Source organism: Convolutriloba macropyga, chromosome 4, assembly GCF_964194025.1.
Source record: "Convolutriloba macropyga chromosome 4, txConMacr16.3, whole genome shotgun sequence".
Classification (NCBI taxonomy): Eukaryota; Metazoa; Xenacoelomorpha; order Acoela; family Convolutidae; genus Convolutriloba; species Convolutriloba macropyga.
The window spans coordinates 14,055,235-14,076,040 of NC_134471.1; the positions used below are offsets into that span (position 1 = coordinate 14,055,235).

The 20,806-nt window shown below is 35.0% G+C and overlaps 1 protein-coding gene across 1 annotated transcript in view; it reads right to left on the bottom strand.

The window, feature by feature from the left end:
• Positions 1-20,806, bottom strand: part of LOC142337988 (uncharacterized) — a 146,319-nt gene that overhangs the window by 67,620 nt on the left and 57,893 nt on the right. Inside the window, exons 10-14 of the mRNA XM_075387622.1 lie at positions 17,444-17,758; positions 12,630-12,905; positions 8,443-8,760; positions 7,769-8,107; positions 7,150-7,318 (exon numbers count right to left, since the gene is read on the bottom strand). Coding sequence (XP_075243737.1) covers positions 7,150-7,318; positions 7,769-8,107; positions 8,443-8,760; positions 12,630-12,905; positions 17,444-17,758 — 1,417 coding nt within the window. The remainder of the gene's footprint in view (positions 1-7,149; positions 7,319-7,768; positions 8,108-8,442; positions 8,761-12,629; positions 12,906-17,443; positions 17,759-20,806) is intronic.

Below are 20,806 nucleotides of genomic sequence, written 5' to 3' on the forward strand. Positions count from 1 at the left end.
CTGTAGTATAGTGAACGAATCCCTTGCCACAAAAAAATACTAAATTCCTCCGCCAATAGCATACTAAACACCAGATATGACGACGTGTGCCCATTAATTATCACGCCTTTGGAACTAATACCTGTTCACAACAAACAGCCGATGCTAAATCATTCTGTTACTTTTGTATCTCGAGAAAAATTGCCCTATTTATTACGTTTTCTGACAGCTCAATTTCAATCAGAATCTAAGTGGGTTGAAGATGTTAAGTTGATTCGCTAAGCGAATAACAAGTTTAATCCGCGCTTCGGATCAGAGTACACAAATCTGTTTGTTTACCAAAATAACACAGTCAGCATCTCATAAGCGGAACCCTTTGGGAATCGAGCCTCTCTGGGAGAAACCGAGTTCAGATCATTGTCTCAAGTGGGAGGAGTGACGAACCCAATTGAAGTTGGCTCTACTCGCGAAAGGGAACATCACAATTGAACATCACACATCTCACCCTACTTGGACATCAACCAGAACGGTTTCAGTTACCTCTTGAACCCGTCTATGGTCACACAATCCCCAAAGATGCTGCTAATTAGAACGCGAGAGACAAGCTTGAAATGCCCCGCTCAAAATGAATTGGGTGAATCGACGCCAAAGAAAAATGAATCATTTGTGGTGACATACCCTGGAGTCAAGCTGATCCAAAAAGTGTCTCATTGATCTATCTTACCATAGGTAGTAAGAAAATATAATTGTAAGCAGCCGCAATCCGAATCTCGTGATATATTTTTTGAAAACGGCAGAGGAGGATTTCATTCGACCTAGAAATATTTCTCTTGACCGTTTTGTTTTGCTCACAACAAAACAATCGAAGGGAGAATCCATTGAACTATTCTTATTTAAAAGAACTTTCAGAAAATTGTAATCTGTGTGGTGAGGAGGACACACTGATTAGATAATTTTTCATAGCTAAAATGCTGGGCTCAGTGATTCAAAAGGAGCTTCTCAAAAAAATGTTGAAACTGGACAAGCGCTAAGATTAATATATTAACATGGAACTCGTGACTCGAAATCAATTAAAGATTTCGCTTAGTCAATCTACCCCGCAATTGAAAGCAATATCCACTCAGCGTCAATTCCGTTATGTGATTACACAACTCATTTTTCAGCCCCCAAACCCGAGTCTCGAATCAAAACTGTCAAAATTGTGGTCTTGCTTTGTCCACCAATCATTAAGATAAATGCTTTGCCAAAGGTAAGGCATTTGTAATGATTGTGGTTTGCAAAGCTTTTTTGCACGTGTCTGCCGAAAGCTGAAACCGCTTCCCGACGTAATACATGACTAATATCAATTTAGTAGAAACACATACGACATCCGAAAATTCCGTTAGTGCAATTGCTACCCATGACTACAACATCGAATGCAAATACGTCTATGAAAGCTCAGATGACAACATGGTTGTAAGCATTGAAAGTAAACCACTCCAAAACGAGCCTCGAAATGCTACTCTTCAGTTGGGCAACGCAAAAATGGTCCTACTTCTTGACTCTGGTGGTGTCTGTAGTATAGTGAATGAATCCCCTGCCACAAAAATATTGAGAAACTCCTCTCTCGCTCCTACTACAGGCTCACAACAGCACCTACTAAAGATTTAAAGACTTTTGCGAATGAGCCCAACCAAGTGATCGGTATGATACAAACTACTATAGTCCTATAGAAGGTGAAGATTTCCGAGTGGAGGATGCTGCATTGGGGGTTGTACGCGATGGCCTCCCTAATCACACCGACTTTAAACACCACAGAAGGTAGTTTGGTCAACATTATAATCACTCAATGTCCATTTCAACTTTGCATAGCAAAACTATTTCCAAATTTGATCATGTTTTGGCTGTTCAAAAAGACCTATTGTCAAATCTAAATTAATCCACCAAAAGCATACTAAACACCAGATATGAAGACGTGTGCCCATTATTTGCAGGTCAGTTTGAACACTGAACTTCAAAAACTACTTAAATAGGTGCATATAGATAAACTGAAGAGGTGTTCTGATCAATTTTTTTTTCTTTTATAGCCATTGCCGTAAAAAAGAGAGCAATCAATAAAACAGGCAGAAGATTCAAAAATCCTCAATAGATCTATCCAAAAAACAAGTGATCGAACTAAAATGTTGAATTATTAACAACTTTCAAACTGAACCATATTATATTTTTTTTGTCTCACATCAACCTTAAGTATACATACGGCCAACAAAAACTTCACTCTGATATAGCAAAACACTGCGATTTTAACATTGGAAATGGTGACATGACGGGCACTAAGAGATGTAATGGTGGTTTTTATGGACTCAGCGACATGCCTGCCGAGTTCCAGAAAGCCATATATTATAAAATTATAGGCCTCAAAAACACCTTCTGTTTCCTGTATGATACCTTATTAAATAGCAAAGGCTCAGAAGAAGATCATTTAATTTACTTAGCGACTGTATTGAAAAAACTTGATGCTGATCACCTCCATATAAACTTGCCGTACTGCTAGTTTGTCAAAACCTAAGTTTCGTGCCTTGATCTTAACAAAACTTAATCTGGTTTATCGCTCTCGAGTTTAGGACATCAACTATACTACCACTTCAACCACCAAACACTTCCTTGGTTCTTTACATTATCTCAGAAAAAAATTTTTTTTCTAAGCTGGGACAACTTTGCCACCCTTACATCCTCTCTTCCGAAAAATTGAACGGTACAAGTGGACAGACACGCATGATGTGCATTTTATTGCCAAAAAACCGCATTGCAATTAACACAGAAAATAAAAACTAAAACCGGTAACTAAAAACACGAGTTAAAAGTGACGCTTCTCGCTCAGGACTCAGAGCAGCTCTAGAACAGTATACACGCGACGGGCAAAAACCTATTCCTTTGCGTCTAGATTTCTAAATTGAAATGAAGAACGTCATAGCGTAATTGAGTTCGAATTACTTGGGGTAGTTTGTTCGATTGAAAATTATAGAAATTTTCCATATCAAACAAAATTTCCGCCGATACTGCCCATTGAGTTTCACTGTCTTTTCCTACAGAACATTGCTCCAATAAATCTTGTAGTAGCTCTTCGTCTCGTTGGGTTGATCAATTATTATCATTTCAAATTAAGATCGAACATTTAGCAGGTGCAAGAATGGGTATTTAGCTCAATATATATGTAGAAATCCTTAACAATCAGCTAAAAGTATATCTTATTATGGTGGAAAATTTTTAGTCGCACCTTTATCAAATATCAAATCCGATGCTCCGATGTAAAAATTTACGAACTTTTAAAATTTTTCAGGCCACTAATTGGAATAAATTTCATTTAGAACATATACCTACAGTGCAAAATGATACAAGGCACATAAAAGCTGCCACTATTTTTAACATTGGTCTAGCATCGCGTATTCCCTTGACTAACAAAAATGATTCACTTGCAAAGCAAATCACTACTACATTATTATGTAGAAATAATTCTTCTAATAGGAATACTACACAAGCATCGCACGTTCGCTCGCTTCAAAATAAATCATAACTCGCAGAGCAAAACACTATTGCACAATTGGCCACTTTTAATCCCTCTAAATGTAATACCATTACCGCATCGCACGTACGCTTGCATCAAAAATTTAATTCACTTGCAATACAAATTACAAGCAGCCCTCCAACAAATCCTTTGATTCATCCAAATAGTCCACGGACTAAACTTGTAAAAGATAACAAAAAAAAAGTTATTTGTCCATTCTAACTCTTTTAATCAGTTGCTGTTTGATTCAATAATTTGTATCTTTCAAAATTCTTCACATCTAAAACATTCGATGAACATGAACCAAGCTTTATCAATGAACGGCAAATCGGAGCCAAAAACATCAGCATATCATTCAACCCCTGCGTATCATTCACCACGATGCCGACACCAAACACGCCTCACAGATCATCTCCTGTGTCCAATTTTAGCACACTTCAATCAGATTCCACAATCTGTTGGAATTGATCAAGCTTGTTGTATTATCGGTAATCATGTAAAACACTTATGTAAAAAGAATAAAACAGATTTATTTTTCGAACCTGCTAAGAACCCTAGAACCATAAGTCTAGTAGACTGAACCACTAAGACAATTGGTCAACGTCCTATAGAAGTAGTTCATAAAGACGCAAACTGCTTCAAAATTAAAATAGTACTTAAAGCAATAATATACCAACTTCGCAAATGAAACAAAAAACAACACCTATGTCGTCATTCGTAGTACACTTCGGTTGTCGTGCTAATACTCCGCTTAGCAATATAAATACATCCCCTAAATATACTGATTTGGGATGTAACATGATCGTGAAAATCTATTTAGACGAAGAAAGGGTTCACCATAATGAACCCTTGCACGACGAGAACTGTAATTATTACCGTAGTGACAAGGAACTAGAGAAAAAAATGTGTAGGGGCACTCGCGATGCAATGGATAGGGAACAGGCAGCTTAGGACTGCTAATAACGTTTCCCTCAATCGGAAAAATTGTATCAACCGATCCCACATAAGAAGAAAGCAGTGCAAACAAAACTGGCCCGGAAAACTCATCCACAAGAACGCGCCATGATAAACCTCGATGGGTTATCTGATGTTTTGGACCATGATTCGGTGTTCCTTAAATACGAAGATTACACATCTATTATTCATGAACCAGGAACACTCGGTTTTTGCGGTCCGCAATAGTGACACAATAAACCATGGGACGAGAGACGAAAGAGGAACTAACTTACAGGATTATAAAAACAGACCTCGTCCAAAAAATTCCTGACAGAACAACAGAGACCAAAACTTCTAGCCATATCCAGCAGACAGTCAAAATACAAAACGGTAGACATCAAAACGAAACATCGGAAGTGGGCAGGAGCAGAGGCATCTCATCTACAAGCTCGAATATTTCCTGTGCAAGGCGAGAACGTATGCCAAAATTTCAAATAATTTCACTCCAACAGAGCCAATTCCAATTCCACCCATTGAGACCACCCTTACAAAAATACACATGATATTCTTTAACCAGTTCTCTCAAGTTGCGGGAAACGTGATCATAAGAACCGAAAAACTCTACGGCTTTGAACAAAATCAATCATCTGGTGAATCTACTCACCCCCCCCCCCCCGAGTTTGAACGTGAATATCCCAACACAACTCAGATGAAGAGGCGATGTCGAATCGATCCAACCAGTTGTAATACAAATGATTAAAGATACTGTCACACAACTGGAAAAAGGTCCAAATGAATTTCCTCCGCCAGACTTTGGAAGTGTCTCCCTCCTGATCCAAGAATTCGACCCGACGATCACAGTCCAAATTATGATGTTGTTATGGACGAGGAAGAAGACAGTTTTGATTAAAAACTCTTTACTGAACCGCAAAACATTCAAATAATTTACTGTTATCACTAGCTATTCTTTACCCGCAAAAATATTTTAGTTGTTATATAATCAGCGAATACTTATTAATATGTTACAAATATTGTTATTATAAATATATTCAATTGTGCATTTTCTAATTTTGACAAGGGAAACATTTATGTTTTCCCTCCTAATATTTCGTGCAATTAAAATCATATAAGATGTACTTAATTTAATTAATTTTCAATTACGAGGTTTCATTCTTAGTTGATGATTTCCTGTGATATCAAGTGTTGTTCTCAAGCATGTCTGATGCTTAGTATCCCATCTTGGGAACCAGTATCGGTTCACCACTTTTAGTTGTTGCTAAATTGTTTTTTACTTTTGCATCCCCTGACAAGTTGCCTAATTTAATCCTGCTTCTTGCTACTCAATTTCAATCACCATCTGAGTGGGTAAAAATTTTAATTTGATTCGCTAATCGAATATCAGAGTTGAACTTTGCAAAACAAACACGCCTAGCGAAATCCATCTTATTTGTTTGAAAGCGAACCCGAGCTTCGAATTAGTATACCCAAATTATTCTGTGTACAAAGAAACGACAACATTCTTATGAGGATCAACAAATTTTGATTTAGATTCTGCTATCGGCTTCCAAAAAGGTACAGATTTTGTTCATCATCTGGTTTGAATTGGTTTTTCAAAACAAGTGGCCAAAAATGGGCTAGCTCAAGCAATTGCGCTTGTGTAAGTTTGAAGTGAAACCGTTGAGAATCAAAAATATAGCAGTCGAATGTGAGACGCTGCTTGAAAAATCACATTGATTAAACATAAAAGTCTTACGGCAGATTATAGGAGATCAGCACTATTGCCACCAATTGAAGTTCTCCTATTGAATCTTTTTTTAAATCTAATTCGATCTAAAGAAGTTACTTGATTTTATTAAATGATTTCTCAGAAGCCAAACGACTGAATTTTTCGTGAAAAAAATAAAGACGATGACATGCTTAACATTAAGTTTAATTTTTCAATTCATGGTTTTGAACGAAAACGCATACAAAAAAGAATGAAAAAAGTAATTATTGCTTGCCATTTATTGTCGTCAAATGCTAATCAAGTCAAAGCACAAGAAAAAAACGTCCACTAAAAAGCGGAAAACGAGCATTTTTGGGCAAAAAATTTGTTGCTTGTAATGATCTGTTTAATTCATCATAAAGCAACCTTTTAGTTTTGAAATCAGAAAATTTTAATACTTTTTAAAAAATATTTAGTTTGCCGTTTTTCAAGGATGACAATCTGAAAATTTTGAACCTATAAAAGTTGAGGATTTTTTTTAAACACCCAAACAGAATTTAACAGATTTAAACTTATTTAAGACTTAATAAATATTACGTTAGTACAATCCAAATAACAATTCATTTTAGGGCCCAAATTGAAAGCCAGTTTGGTTTTGATCAAATTTCCACTATATCCCGTCAATAAATCGGACACATGATTGACATCTGTTCAGTGTTTTATGCTCAAATCTTTGAATTCTGATTAAAATTTTGTGAAGTTATTGATTCGGACATATAAGGTTTTGGCATTTTTCTGCAGCATGATGTCAGATTTGGGCTCTTCGAAGTTCAATCAATTTCAAGGAACTCTGCATGACTTATAGTTGCTTTTCGGTGCGCCATGGAGTATAATTTTTTTTTCGAAAAAAATGCGCCTTCACAAATTAGTAATCAAATTCAAGTTAATAAAATTTAAGAAGACTCCAACTTGAGTGTTATTATTGTACCTGAAAATATGTGATTGAGTTCTGCTTGTGTAATTGGCACTGCTGTGTTGTGTTCCGTTGTCCCCTTCTAAAGTTGCGCTCCAGGTGTCAAACCCAATTGTGTTGTTAATTCCAACTTCAATTGCTGTTGAATTGATGCCAGTAATTCTGATCAAGGGCATGGGTGGACCTTGAAAGGAAATACGTTTTCGAATGAGCTGCGAAAAAGAATTTCTTCGATCGTATCAATTGTACCGGAAAAAAGCGGCTAAACTATTAAATGCAAAATTTTAGAACATTGATTGCAACTATACTGCTTTCTTTTTTAATCCAAAAATTACAAATAATTGTTGAATCACTCGAGATAATATTTTTGCGCAATCTATGATGTAAAAGCATAAAAATATTCAAAAAGTCAGTTTATTAATTAGAGACTTTATAATAGTCAGGCTGAGGTCCCAGACGAAACATGTCCTGACCGTCCAAGACGGAAAGTACCTATGTCCAGACTTTCGTGCGTTCATTATTCTGTCCAGGCCGTGTGATTTGAACGTACGACACCCCTGGTGCGGTCATTTTTGGTCTGGACATATCGTCTTTCGGTTTGGAACCTTAGCCTCAGTCAGGGATAGACACTTACGTGTGCATCCTGTGACCACAGAAGGAGTACTTCTTAGAATATTATCAGTTCTTCCATCTTGATTGGTATCACAGCTCGTATTACCATCTCCTAGTGTGCTGACTATGAACAACGTGTAACGGGTCCCAGGAGTCAGTCCTCTAATTAAAATATCACTTTCATTGGCTGAAGACCATTCATCATCGCTGAAGTTCTGACCTCCCGGATGTTGAATGACGTCAGTGACTTTGATCGTGTCTCTCAATTCTCCAACTGGCGAGAAAACTTTGTCAATTGAAAGAGCGATAGTGTCTTCTGTAGAAGAGAGGGCCCCCGAAGAGATTTGTGGATTGGACGGTACTGAAAAGATTTGATTCCGCTTTTTTTCCTGATACAAGAACCGTGGCAAAATTTTCTGACTCAGTTTTAAATTTCTGGGATCTATTCTGATCCACACCCAGCGTTTCTTATAACCCCACTTACGAGCAATGAGTTGTTATATAGCACTTCAGTATGTAAAAATTAGCAAATGTGCCTTGGGGCGTAAAGTTTACATGGCCATACTATATACAAGCTGATGGGGGGGGGGCAGAATAGATCCGTTCTTAACAGAAAAATATGAAAAAATTCATTTACGTATGTTCATCATGCTTGGATGTTAGCGATTCTTGGATAATGGTAGTCTGCAAAAATACCTGTGCAAAGTTGATGGACGGTGACTTTTATGCCAGAAGGACCGCCAGTTACCACTCCTCCACAACTTGTTCTGTTCAGTATTCCGTAGAAGTCTGCCGTGTAAACAGTTCCTGGCGACAGTCCTGTTATTGTGATGAACCCCCCATTGACACTTGTGTAGTTGTGCGCTGAAACTCCCCCCAGTGGAACAGTGTGGGATAATGAGTAGGCGTCCAGCTGACCTGCGATTGGACTTACAATGGCTTTGTGGGCATTAATGATGATTGAATTGGTCGTTGCGCTGTGATATACACCTTGTAACTGGGGTCCATGAGGTTCTGAAAAGGAAATAAACCATAATTTCGTTCATTAGGAAGCGAATATATGAAAGTTGAAAAAGTTTTCGGTTTAAAATGCGAGAAAAATTATTAACATAGCCGGCAGATTGCCGGAATAGCTGCAAAAGAATAGACCTGCGTGCCGTATAATAGAGATAGAAACAGAGACAGATCAAAATTGAAAAAAAAAATCGACACCGCACAAAAAGCTAATTAAAAAACATTCAGCGAAAACATTCAGCGATAAACTAATAAAGCATGTTAAAATTCATCCCGCAGAAGCCTCTAATTAGGGACCTTTACTGCACATACGAGTTCCTTTGGCGTTAAACAAACTCAAATTAAACTTAAGTTTCAAACTGCAAAAGTCATTTTTTTGAGTGAGGTAAATCACTTGGGATCAAAATCTAATCAAGCAAAACTTTTGCTAAAGAGAGTGAAAAATGACGTCAAGCGCGCAAACGCCGTTAGTGAGAGGACGGAGTCATTCAGAAAATTTGACATTTTCAGCTTTGCTGTGTGAAAAAATGCAAAACGAAAAAGAGCGTCAGACGACGAAACAAAAAACATGTCAATCAATGTCAAAATGTAGCATGTGATCAAAAAGCCACTAGCCAGAAATGAAAATTTGATTGAAGCAAAAAAACTAGGCCTAGAAAGAACAATGAATGGATTGGGAAAATCATTTAGAAATAAATCCTATCCCAAAATCACAAAAACCGTAAAAATTAAGGTGAAATTGCCGCATGTGAACAAAAAACCACTGGCGATAAAGCGAGTTTTTGCTGAAACACCGTTTTCTCAATCTACTTCAAAATTAGAGCGGAATTATTTCATGCCGCAAAACCACTCGCTTTTTCGATCCACTTCCTGTTTAGGCGTGACCAAAATCGGCACGCCAATGTGACTTCAAAAATCATGAAAATGTGTAAACAGATCTTGAAAAAAACATAGCAGGACAAATAGTGAAGTAAAATTCAAAGAATTTTCATTACTAAACAGAAACTACACCTGGAACGGACTTGGCAAAAATCATTTTCAAAAAAATCAGATCAAAAAATGGAAAAAAAGAAATGAACAAAGAAACCGCCAGCGAGAAAGAAAAATTTGGTTCAAACAAAAAACTAGGCGTAGAAAAAACTATGAATCGATTGGGAAAACCATTCAGAAAAAAATGTAATCCAAAAAATCGAAAACACAGTAAAACCAAATTAAAATTGCCGCATGTGAACAAAAAACCACAAGCGAGAAAGCGAATTTTTGTTCAAATACCCTTTTCTCACTCTACTTCAAAATTAGAGTGAAAAAACTTAATGCAGCAAAACCACAGTTTTAGCTCCACTTGCAACACCTGAAAATACTCATTGGCCCTTGAAGATCGATTATCTCAAAAACTGACAAAAAATTGCAATTTAATGAATTGTTGTTGAAAATTGTAAAAATAATATCTTCAGAACAGTTTTTGTGTCTCTAGAGAATATCCAGTAACCAAATTCCTAGCCTAAAAAACTCCTTGGCCCCTAAAAAATGATAAACTATTTAAAAGACAAACATTTTCAAAAAAATTCAAAATATATAAAAACAGAACTTCGTTCTAATAAAACGTTGAAAACCATTCCATTGCCTTAGCAACGATGTAATAACATAATATTAAACACTGGAGGAGGTTACCTGGCTACTGGGCAAGAAAAACTAGACTTGGAACGGACAAGGAGTGAATTGAGAAAATCAATTCCAAATAAATTGGATCAGAGATCAGATAAAATATTGAAACTTAATGTCAAATGCCGCATGTGAACAAAAAAAACAACTAACGAGAAAGAAAATTTGGATCCAAACAAAAAAGGAGGCCAGAATGAACTATGAATGGATTAAGAAAATCAATTAGAAAAAATGCAATCCACAAAAATGAAAAAGAACAGTAAAGTTGAAGGTGAAATAGCTGCATATGAACAAAAGACCACTAGAGAGAAAGCGAAATTTGGTTCAAACACCGTTTTCTTACTCTTCTTTGAAATTAGAGTGACAAAATTTCACACCAAAAAACCACACGCCTTTTTGCTTCACTTCTTGTTTCGGCCTGACCAAAATTAGTACTCCAATTTGATTTCAAAATCATGAAAATTTGTGAACAGATCATAAAAAAAACATAGCAGGACAGGTCCTCAAAAATGCAATCCAAAGAATTAAATGAAAAACTTAGAAGTACTCTACCTGACCAGCAGATCAGTTGAACAATGCCGACCAAAACACAAACAAAATCAAATCAAAAAGTTGAGAAACTAAAACAATCAGACAAACAAAACAAAATTATATTCATTGCTAAAATCCTAGAAGCTTTTACCCCGAAGGTGAGAATTGATCTCTTGAATTTACAAATTTCATGAAAACCAATTTTTGTCTGTGAAATCGGTCCAGTGTTGTATCCATAACACCTGAAAAATCTCATTAGCCCTTGAAGATCGATTAACTCGGAAAATGACAAAAAAATTTTAAAAAAATGGAATCAATTGCAAATTTTAGTGCAAACAAAAATTTTTCTAAATACATGAAATAAATTGCAAAAATTAGTATCGGTTTGCGCGTTTGTGTTTGTATTACCAAACATATAGCTCAAAAACGGTCATAACAACTAGTTATGTCTCGCAAAAGACCTTCATCATCTTTTAAAAAGTTCAACCTAAGACTAATCAAACAAAAAAGTCAAAAAATCACAAAGAAACATAAAAAATTGCACCATTTTGAGCTCAAGAATTCCTGAAAATGACCTTGTAACCTTAAATTAAGGTCGTCCCAGCAGCTGCACCACTTTTAGCACTTGAAGGACTACTAAAGCTTACTCTGGGCCTCTAATGAAACTTAATGCCCGCTGGACCTGTTGATCTCGTTTTGAAAGATCAAAGTCATTGAAAAATGTGTGAAAACCTCTTTAAAAAGATTTTACTATTTTTGACTTAAAATACTTTTTGAATTGTAAACATAGCCGACAGATTGACGCAAAATAGCCGCGATAGATGCTTATGGCCTACCATTTATTGAATCATCTAAAGAAATAAGATTGAGAGATCGACCACCAGCTTTTTAATAGACCACTAGACTTTTTGGGTTAGATTCGGACTGTAATTTTTATGAGACACAATTGCTTTACAAGGAAAAAACCCAAATGGAGGTTTTTTAAAATTAATATTCGATATTAAATCTCAAGACTCTATTACTCAGGAATTTGGTCATATAGATCCAGCACTACTTAGATGCACACTGTTGACCTTTAATTAGTAAATGTTCATGAAATTTAAAGTTTCATAAGTGAGTTCAGAAGTCATTTTTTTAGTGCGGTAAGTCACGCAATTGACCTAAAAGCTGAAATAACGTCGCGAACACAAATTTTAACTGCAAAGCAGTAGAAGTCACTGAAGTCATTGAAAAAGTCAATTCCAAGAAGTCAGGGTAAGAGGAAACAAAAATCTGTTAGACGATTAAAAAAATTAGGAGCGCAATAATATCGGCCTGGAATTGCTGACGCGGCTATTAAAAAAATATGAGCACCGTAATATAGCTCCACTCAGCTTACAGCTTCGCAGCTATAAAATCGCAGCTAAACTCAATTGCAAACGAAATTGCAATCAAATGAACGCTTACTGACACTAGTAGAGTAGTAAACAATACTATAATAGTAGTAATGAAATCGTATTCTCAACCGAACATTCTGATATTTAAATGGACTACGGAACCCAAAACCAATTTTCTAAAATCCTTAGCCACCATCATGATAGAGATTTCTCGACATTTCAACAAATAATCCTGTGAAATATTGTATGTCTTGGAACGGTGGATAAAATTTTATTTCTCGGCCAAATTTTATTTCTCACCTGTGCATGCTCTTGTAGTCGTTGATGTTGATGACCGAGCATTATTGATACAGGGGTACCAGTTTGAAAGGGTTACTGTGAAAGAGTATTCTGTTCCAAAAGAAAGTCCAGTGAACTGGAGTGGGAGACTGCTCTGGTTTGTAAAGACTTCGGGAAGAGACGGGATAGCAGTCACGTTGAAGTAATCGCGACCCGATAAGGGCAGTGGTGTGATATTGCGCAACCAAATTTCATCTGCGTTTTCAGTGCTCATTTCAAGGGTCACGTCAGCGAGAGCTGAAGCAGAAACAATTTATACAAATTGCCAACTTAAGATTTAACATTTTCCCCCAAAAAATCTGAGTAGCTTCTCATTCTAGGTTAAGACCTCGACTTGTGAAAAGGCTATGCTAAACAAGTGATGAGATGGTCTTTAGCTCAACCCAAGTTTTTTAAGCCGAATTTTATCTCCACTCAAGTTATCATTATTGACTTTAGCTCGACTTAATATACTTAATTAGAAAACGTGGGTGGAGTGATTTTCAAATCATTAGTCAAGGAAAACTCTTATCATAAGGCTTATTGTTTTTGACTAGAAAAAAACTAAGAAGCAAAAAGTTTACTTTTTGTTCTAGAAAAGCAAAGTATTAAACCTATGAAACAAGGTTTACTCAACCATGAAAAAAATCATGCATTTCAAGCGCAGTTCAAGCGCATTGACCTCATCTCGACTATTGCAATTCCAACTCTCGCACGTTTTAAAAAGACTGCCTGCGATACAAAATGCCCATGAAAGACCATGATCGAAACAAAATGCGGATGAAAAGAGTTTTGTTCATCCTTGGAAAAGATTTTTCCTCAAAATTATGCACGAAACGCGATAGTGTTATTTTGGCTTTTTAATGACCCACTGAAAATTTTGTGACTATTCATAAGTCGAGGTCTAATTCTGGGATTGGTTCAAATATGTATCAAGTGCAATAGTTTCGGGATTTTTAGGATCAAACAATGAAGATATTGATTTTTGTGGTATTAGAAATTGATCTCCGCTCTGGTTTAAACGCCTGAAAGATTCGCAACGACAGCATTTTACGTGGGCGGTTAAAAAAATGTTTTTAAGTGCGCGTTAAAATTGGTATGGCTTACTTTTAAAGTGTTTTCTAACACAGACAGCGGCGGGAGTTAGTTGGCAGCTAAAACTCGTATTATGTAGTCACTGTGAATATAGCACGCAAAAGTCTTTAATTTCTCGTACACATTTTTGCAATCTATGATTCTAAAAAAATGTCGAGAGTATGAAAAGCGTTTTCGGGAAATTCTAATCAATTTATAATTAAGTGAAACAATGGTATGCATGGGAACTACACAACATTGCGATTTGTTTAAGGCATGCATGTCAGTTTTGCAACTTTTTCGGGAATATCGAATTACTGTTTTTACAATTTTACGTTTGATTTAGAGCCAAAGTAGTTAAATGCACATTATACTTTTTTCATAATCTAGAAAGCAAACGTAGCCACAACTTATTTTGACCTCAGTAGAATTAAAGATCGTTGCAAGTATGAATTGGCATATTTAAAGATATCAAATTTTTCACGCCAAAACTGACTCTTGTCATTTCTTAATTGCTTTCAGGAGAAAAAAAATCGACCTTATTTGCTTGGAAACACATGGAAAAGAGGCTGCTGATTTCTTGCCTTACAATATTGTTTTTAGACATTTTGATTATGTTCCTCGATTGCAAAGATTTTTTGAAAGCATAGACGATTTTTTGTTAACAGCTACAAACAAGTCTCCTAAACCCTTAGTTTAAACACAGTTTATCAACAAAAAATTCTTTTATTAACTATAACTAAAATTATCTTTTATTGGTGGTCAAAATTGAAGTAGGTTATTTAAGTAGGTTAAATAAATGGTTTTAACATAGTTTCAATAAAAAAGACCATTAACTGCACACTCGAAATGTGAAAGGGATTTATCTGCTTGGATTAAAGTTTTGGCAAAACTTGTAGTTTGAGTCGAAATATCAAGGAAAAAAGCAAGAAAATACAAAACGCAGACCAACACTGATAATTTTTCAAAATTAAAAATGTGCCAAAGTCAATGAAACCTTAGTTTTAAAATATTCCATTACATAGATTCACGAATGGCTATTTAATGAGCCGATGAGACCAACCATCAAACATAGCCAACAGATTGCCAGAAAAAGCCGCGATAGATGCTTGTGGCCTTCCATGAATTGAAACAACTAAAGAAACAAGATTGGCAGATTGACCAAAAGTTCTTTAGTAGACCACTAAAATTTTTGGGTTAGATACGTACTGTCATTTTTTTGATACACATACGGTCTATAAGGAATAAACCTGAAAAACCTTTTTCAAAATTGATTCCCGAAATCAAAAACTCAAGACTAATATTCAAGAATTAGGGCATATAAGTTTGGTACTACTTAGATGCACACTATTGATCTTTAACTAGCAAATGTTCATAAAATAAAGTTCAATCAGTGAGTTCAAACTCACGCAATCGACCTTAAAGCAGAAATGACGTCACGCAGACAAATTTTAACTGCAAAGCATTATAAGTCACTGAAGTCATTGAAAAAGTCAGGGTAAGACGAAACAAAAATCTGTTAGACGAAGTAAAAAAATATTAGGAGCGCAATGATAGCTGCCTGGAATTGCTGACGAGGTTATTAATAAAAGTAATTAACAAGAAAAAAAGATTAAAAAACAGCATATTTCAAAAATTTTGATAGGATCATATTGAGTTTGATTTTGATCACGAACAATTGGCCAAAAAAATTGAAATGGTCATAAAAAGTAGAGCACTTCGAATCTGAGACAAAGACCGGACTTAAGTCTCGTTTTAACGATCTTTCAATTGAAAAACCAATTACCTATCTAGAGTAATCATTTAGAGAATGAAACCATGTGAAACAATGTGAAACAAAAGGCTAAATTTGGTAACATCTTCTTGATAATAGTTTGTGAAAACACGTTGCGACTTCCCGACCAATGATCTCAAGAAAAATTATTAATACAGTTGTTTTTCCTTCAGTGGACAACTTCTAAATAAAAGGCAGTAAATTGGGATCAAATCAAGCGAAGAAATCCAAGGAGAAGGAAGAAATAAAAAAAATCAGTACAAACGTAGCTAGGTTTTTGAATTGTCTCCACATGGTAAAAAAACAAGGAATAATCAAACGCAGACAACAGAACAACAAAAAATATTACTTATATTACAAAAATAAACGAAAGTAGTTTCCAATAAAGGGCAGGCCGGAATATGAGTTAAAGTAGCCAATTATTTTTTTAATAAGAACGATTTAAAATGTATGCTAGCCAAACTAAATGATTTCAAGAACGTCAGTAAAATTTCAATTCAACCCAAAACCTGCCGTGTTTTCATCTGTTAACTTGATATAGGATTTAAAAACAACTAAAATGCGTCTAAAATCTTTATTTTACAAAAAAGATTCAAGAAAAAATAAGACTAGATCGTTTACAAATGAATTAAATGGTCGCAAGAACACCTGCGCATAAAGCATAAAGTTGTTTGATATTTTCTCAAATACGCATATTGGCTACAAAATTAGAACTAAAGCTACGTGACACCTCCATCTCTTTATCTATGTAAAAACAGAGCATGAACAAAACCATTTTTTTAACTGCAGTCAGTTATACTACAGCAAAAAGAGTTAAACATCGGGAAGTTAAAGTTAATTCTAAACATCTATCTTAATATTTAGATAGATGTTTAGAAAAGACCTAGCGATATAGTCTCAGTATTAGTTTTTTAGCAAGTATTAGTATTAGAGGATAGACAACAATGTCAGAGTTCAAAATTAAAACAAAAAGGATGACTGTGAACTTCGGATTTAAATGAAGCATTACAATTATTTTTAATGCATTTCAATAAAATGCAGCTTTGTGAGGTTTCTGGACATTCTATTAATTCAATTTCATGAGACATACGATGAATTCCGTTTTTAAAATAAAGCAAAAATTATTGACCAAGAACGCTCCTCCAATACTTGTTTTTTAGCGTTGAAAAAGTGGCCCAATACTTTTAATACTCTGAATTTTAAACACCATTGATTAGGCAACAGTGGATTCCTGTAACTTGCGCTTCTATACTTGAGTAAAGTTTATTTTTTGTTACCTTTATGATGGGAAAAAATCTGTAGGGGTTTGCAGTCGGTTTTAAGTTTGCTTTTGTTCATGATTCCTCAGTCAAACTGACACGGGTACCTCTTATTAATTCAAATTTCTCTCCAAAATCTAAGCGATAATGTTGAATATAGCATTGTGATGATATAATGTATAAAATATCATAATATATATTACATACAAGAAACAAATTTTTTGAAACAAGGAAAATTTTTGGACATTGTTATGACAAATTTGCAAGTAGTCAAGGATGATCATTCAGTTTCTAGTTTATGATTTTGGATGCAGATTAGAAAATCTATTCGAAACAAAGGATTCATTGCATGTAAAGTTTCTCAGAAATTGTCTTTTTATTAAAGCTTATTTGCTCATTTTCATAGATTTTAAATCAATTTTAAAATGTGATCCTACTATTTGCATTATACCACTTTTGAAAAATTTTAAATACAAACTAAGGCCAAATTTCAATACATTTTATGAAATCGAGGAAATTTTATTCTCAATGATTTGACTTTTTTATACAAGAGTAAAAAGTTTAAGTGGCTAGTGTTCGTTATTTTTTTCTGACTGTAGAAATTTTGCTTCAAAAAAGGAAAGCAATAAATTGACAACACTAGACAAGGAGCAAGCATCGTTAACAGTAAAAATTCAAAAGCTAAATACCCGTGCAGACGTTTATTTCGGTAATTTCACTATCTGTTGTGTTTCCTTTTCCACACTCTGTGTTTGTGCCAATGACAGACACCACCTCCAATGTATAACTTTTTCCTGGGACCAAATTGACCAATGTCACATTGTCTTCAGCAGATTTTGACTGCAATCGTGTGAAGTTGAGTACTCTTATTTCGTCTTCCAACAGTCCAAGCACTGCGTATGTGTCAGAGCTGACGATGCCGCTTCCAATCAGAGTAATTGACGTTTGATTTGCAATCGAAGCACTTAGCTGATCTTCTGAACTGATATAGGGTGCGTTTGGGGCTAAACAAATCATGAAGTTTCACAGAATAGTTATTTTACAGATCTGAGAAATCTGAGGATATATACTCATCTGAGGATAAATTCTTTTCGCTTTCTAAAATTTTCCCGTCTGTCCAGGTCTCCATTTTAGAAATTTGGGTTTTCTGTGGTCTTCATATTTTACTTCTTGATTTAAGCAGAACCTTTACAGCAAGGTTTATGGCTGACAACCTGTAACTTGTTTCAGAAATTGAACAGCTTAGCAAAATTTTCTTTGCAAGATATATTTTCGTTAAAATTAGCCAAACGAAATTCCTCAAAGAGTAACCACCAGTTCTTGGTCTAGAAAATCCTAAAAATGTACACTATCCAAAAATACACTAATATGTTTGTACACCAACTTAATCTATCTAAACTACCTGGTTGAATTCTGAAGTGAATTGTCAAGGCTAGCCGAAACCAATTCTTTTTCCTTGAAATCACAAAATTTGCTCAAAAAATGTCCAAAAGAAAAACCATGATCCATAAAAAAAGCTAAAACCCGGGTCGAGGGTTAGCGTAATAAAAACGGGAGCACGAGAACAACAGAAAATTGGTTGCTTAGCAAATTGTTTTCAAATCTATACTTCTCTTTCGGCATTAAAAGATCGTATGAAATCAACAACCATACTCTCTTTGTTCACGTTTGTCGAAATTGTTCACGTCTCAACAACGTCTCAAATTTTACTCAGTCCCTGAGCGTTGAATATCAGAATGGCCTCTGATTAGTACAAACAAGAGCAACATGCTGAAACAACAGCATCAACAGCCCAAATGGAACAACTTGAAACAATGTTAGTAAGAATCTGGCAGAAGAAATGGCACATTATGATCCCCAAAAATCGAGCATTAGCAAACATGTGAAATATGAATGTTGAGGCAGAATCTAAAACAATCCGCACAGGATATGCGGATAAATTCGACAAAAAATTCTAAAAAAATGATCGTTTTCTGTAGTCCAAAAATTATACAAGAAATTTGATACAAAGCAACTCAATTTGTTAAAATAAACACACGATAGTGCAGCAAATACAGTCGCCATTAAAAATGAAACTGAAGAAAGACATAGAGTGCTCAGAAAGCATCGAAACAAAAAAATTGCAGAAAATGTCTTCATAATAGGTGCAGAAGTCATGAAATTATTGGAAAGCTCAAAAATGATTCTTAACGCCTTTAGACTTAGCATTATATGCTAGGAAAATTTTACACAATGCTAAAAGTAATTTATAACGGCTTCGGAAAAATAGAAAAAGACAAAAAAAAGCTTGTCGAAATTATTGTCTCACCTACTTTTCTATCTCTTTCGTAAGAAAAAACATAGCCGCAGATTGCCGGATAGCCGCGATAGACGCTTCCATGAGTTGAAACAACTAAGGAAACAAGATAGGCAGATTGACCAAAAGTCCTTTAGTAGACCAATAAATTTTTTGGGTTAGATACGTACTGTCATTTTTATGATACACATACGGTCAATAAAGAAAAAACCCTAGAAGAGCTTTTTTGAAGACTAATACTCAAGAATTAGGGCATATAGGTTTGGCACTACTTAGATGCACACTATTGATCTTTAATTAGTAAATGTTCAGAAAAATTAAAGTTCCATAAGTGAGTTCAGAGGTCATTTTTTGAGTGTGGTAAGTCACGCAATTGACCTAAATGCAGAAATGACGTCACGAACACAAATTTTGAACTGCAAAGCACTAGAAGTCACTGAAGACAAATACGAAACAAAAATCTGTCAAACGATGTAAAAAAGCATAGCAGGACAAGTCCTGAACAACAATCTAAAGAATTGAATGAAAAACTGAAAACTAATGTACCTGACCAGCAGATCAATTGAACAATCCCAGCCAAAAAGACAATCACAAAAGTTGAGAAACTAAACTAATCAAACAATCTAAACAAAATTTTCATCGCTAAAACTCCTGAAGCTTTAACCCCGAAAGCAAAATATGATATAATTCAATATACTCATTAACTCAAGCACAGGACTTGAAAAAGATTTATTATCCACTAAAGTCAGATAAATATGAGAAATATGAGATATGCTCCAAAAACACTGACAAGTGCAAGAAAGCTTTGAAATTTTGCGGAAAAGAAATGTTCAAAACCATGTTTTGGCCTGTAGAGTTCTGAAATGTGACCCATCTACAAGACCTAAAAAGGTTTTGTTGGACTGTAAAGATCGTTAATTTCAGCAAATCAAAAAAATGTCAAAAAAACAATGGCAGATTTTAACAAAACCTTGATAATTTTCGTTCGTGATATTAAAGACTTCAGTGCCATTTCATTGTCTCCAGAGACTATCCAGTATCTCTATTTCTAACTTCAAAGAGTTTCACTGGCTCATAAAGATAAATAAATTTGGAACATGCTAATAATTTTCAGAAGTGTCGAAAAAATTTAAATTTTATCAAAAAATTGCTCAGACTCGTGCTATTAAAATATTTACCACAATTCATTTCCTCTCGCAACTATGCAGTAACTTATTATCAAAACGTAGAGGAGATTGCTGGGTCGATGGTGCCAGAAAATTCGCTGGTGAAAAATTTCAAAAAATCTTGAAGAATTTCGATTTTCATTGAAACAAAACTGCTAAAATTTGTGATATTAGAAAAATGAAAACCTGTGTCATCGCCATCAGAAGCAATGCCGTAACCTATTATCAAACCCTGCAGGAGGTTCGTTGAACGTTGAGGTTGGAGAAACCTAAAAAATATTGCTAAAATTTTTGACATTGAAATGATGAAAAACCTTCCATGGCCAACAAATTTTTATAGAAGCCAAATTTGGAATGCTATAGGAGATTTCGTGGCTCCTGAGAATCGGAAAAATTAGATAAATTAGAAAAATTAAAATTTTGAAAAAAAGTTGTTACAATATTGAAAACAATTCTATTACCACTAGAGAATATGCAATAACCTACTATCAAACCGCTTAGGAGGTTGCTTGACAGCTAGGGCTGAAAAACTCAAAAATTGACAAAAATTTTCAAAAGACTTAGAAAAAATTGTAAAAATTTGAATAAAT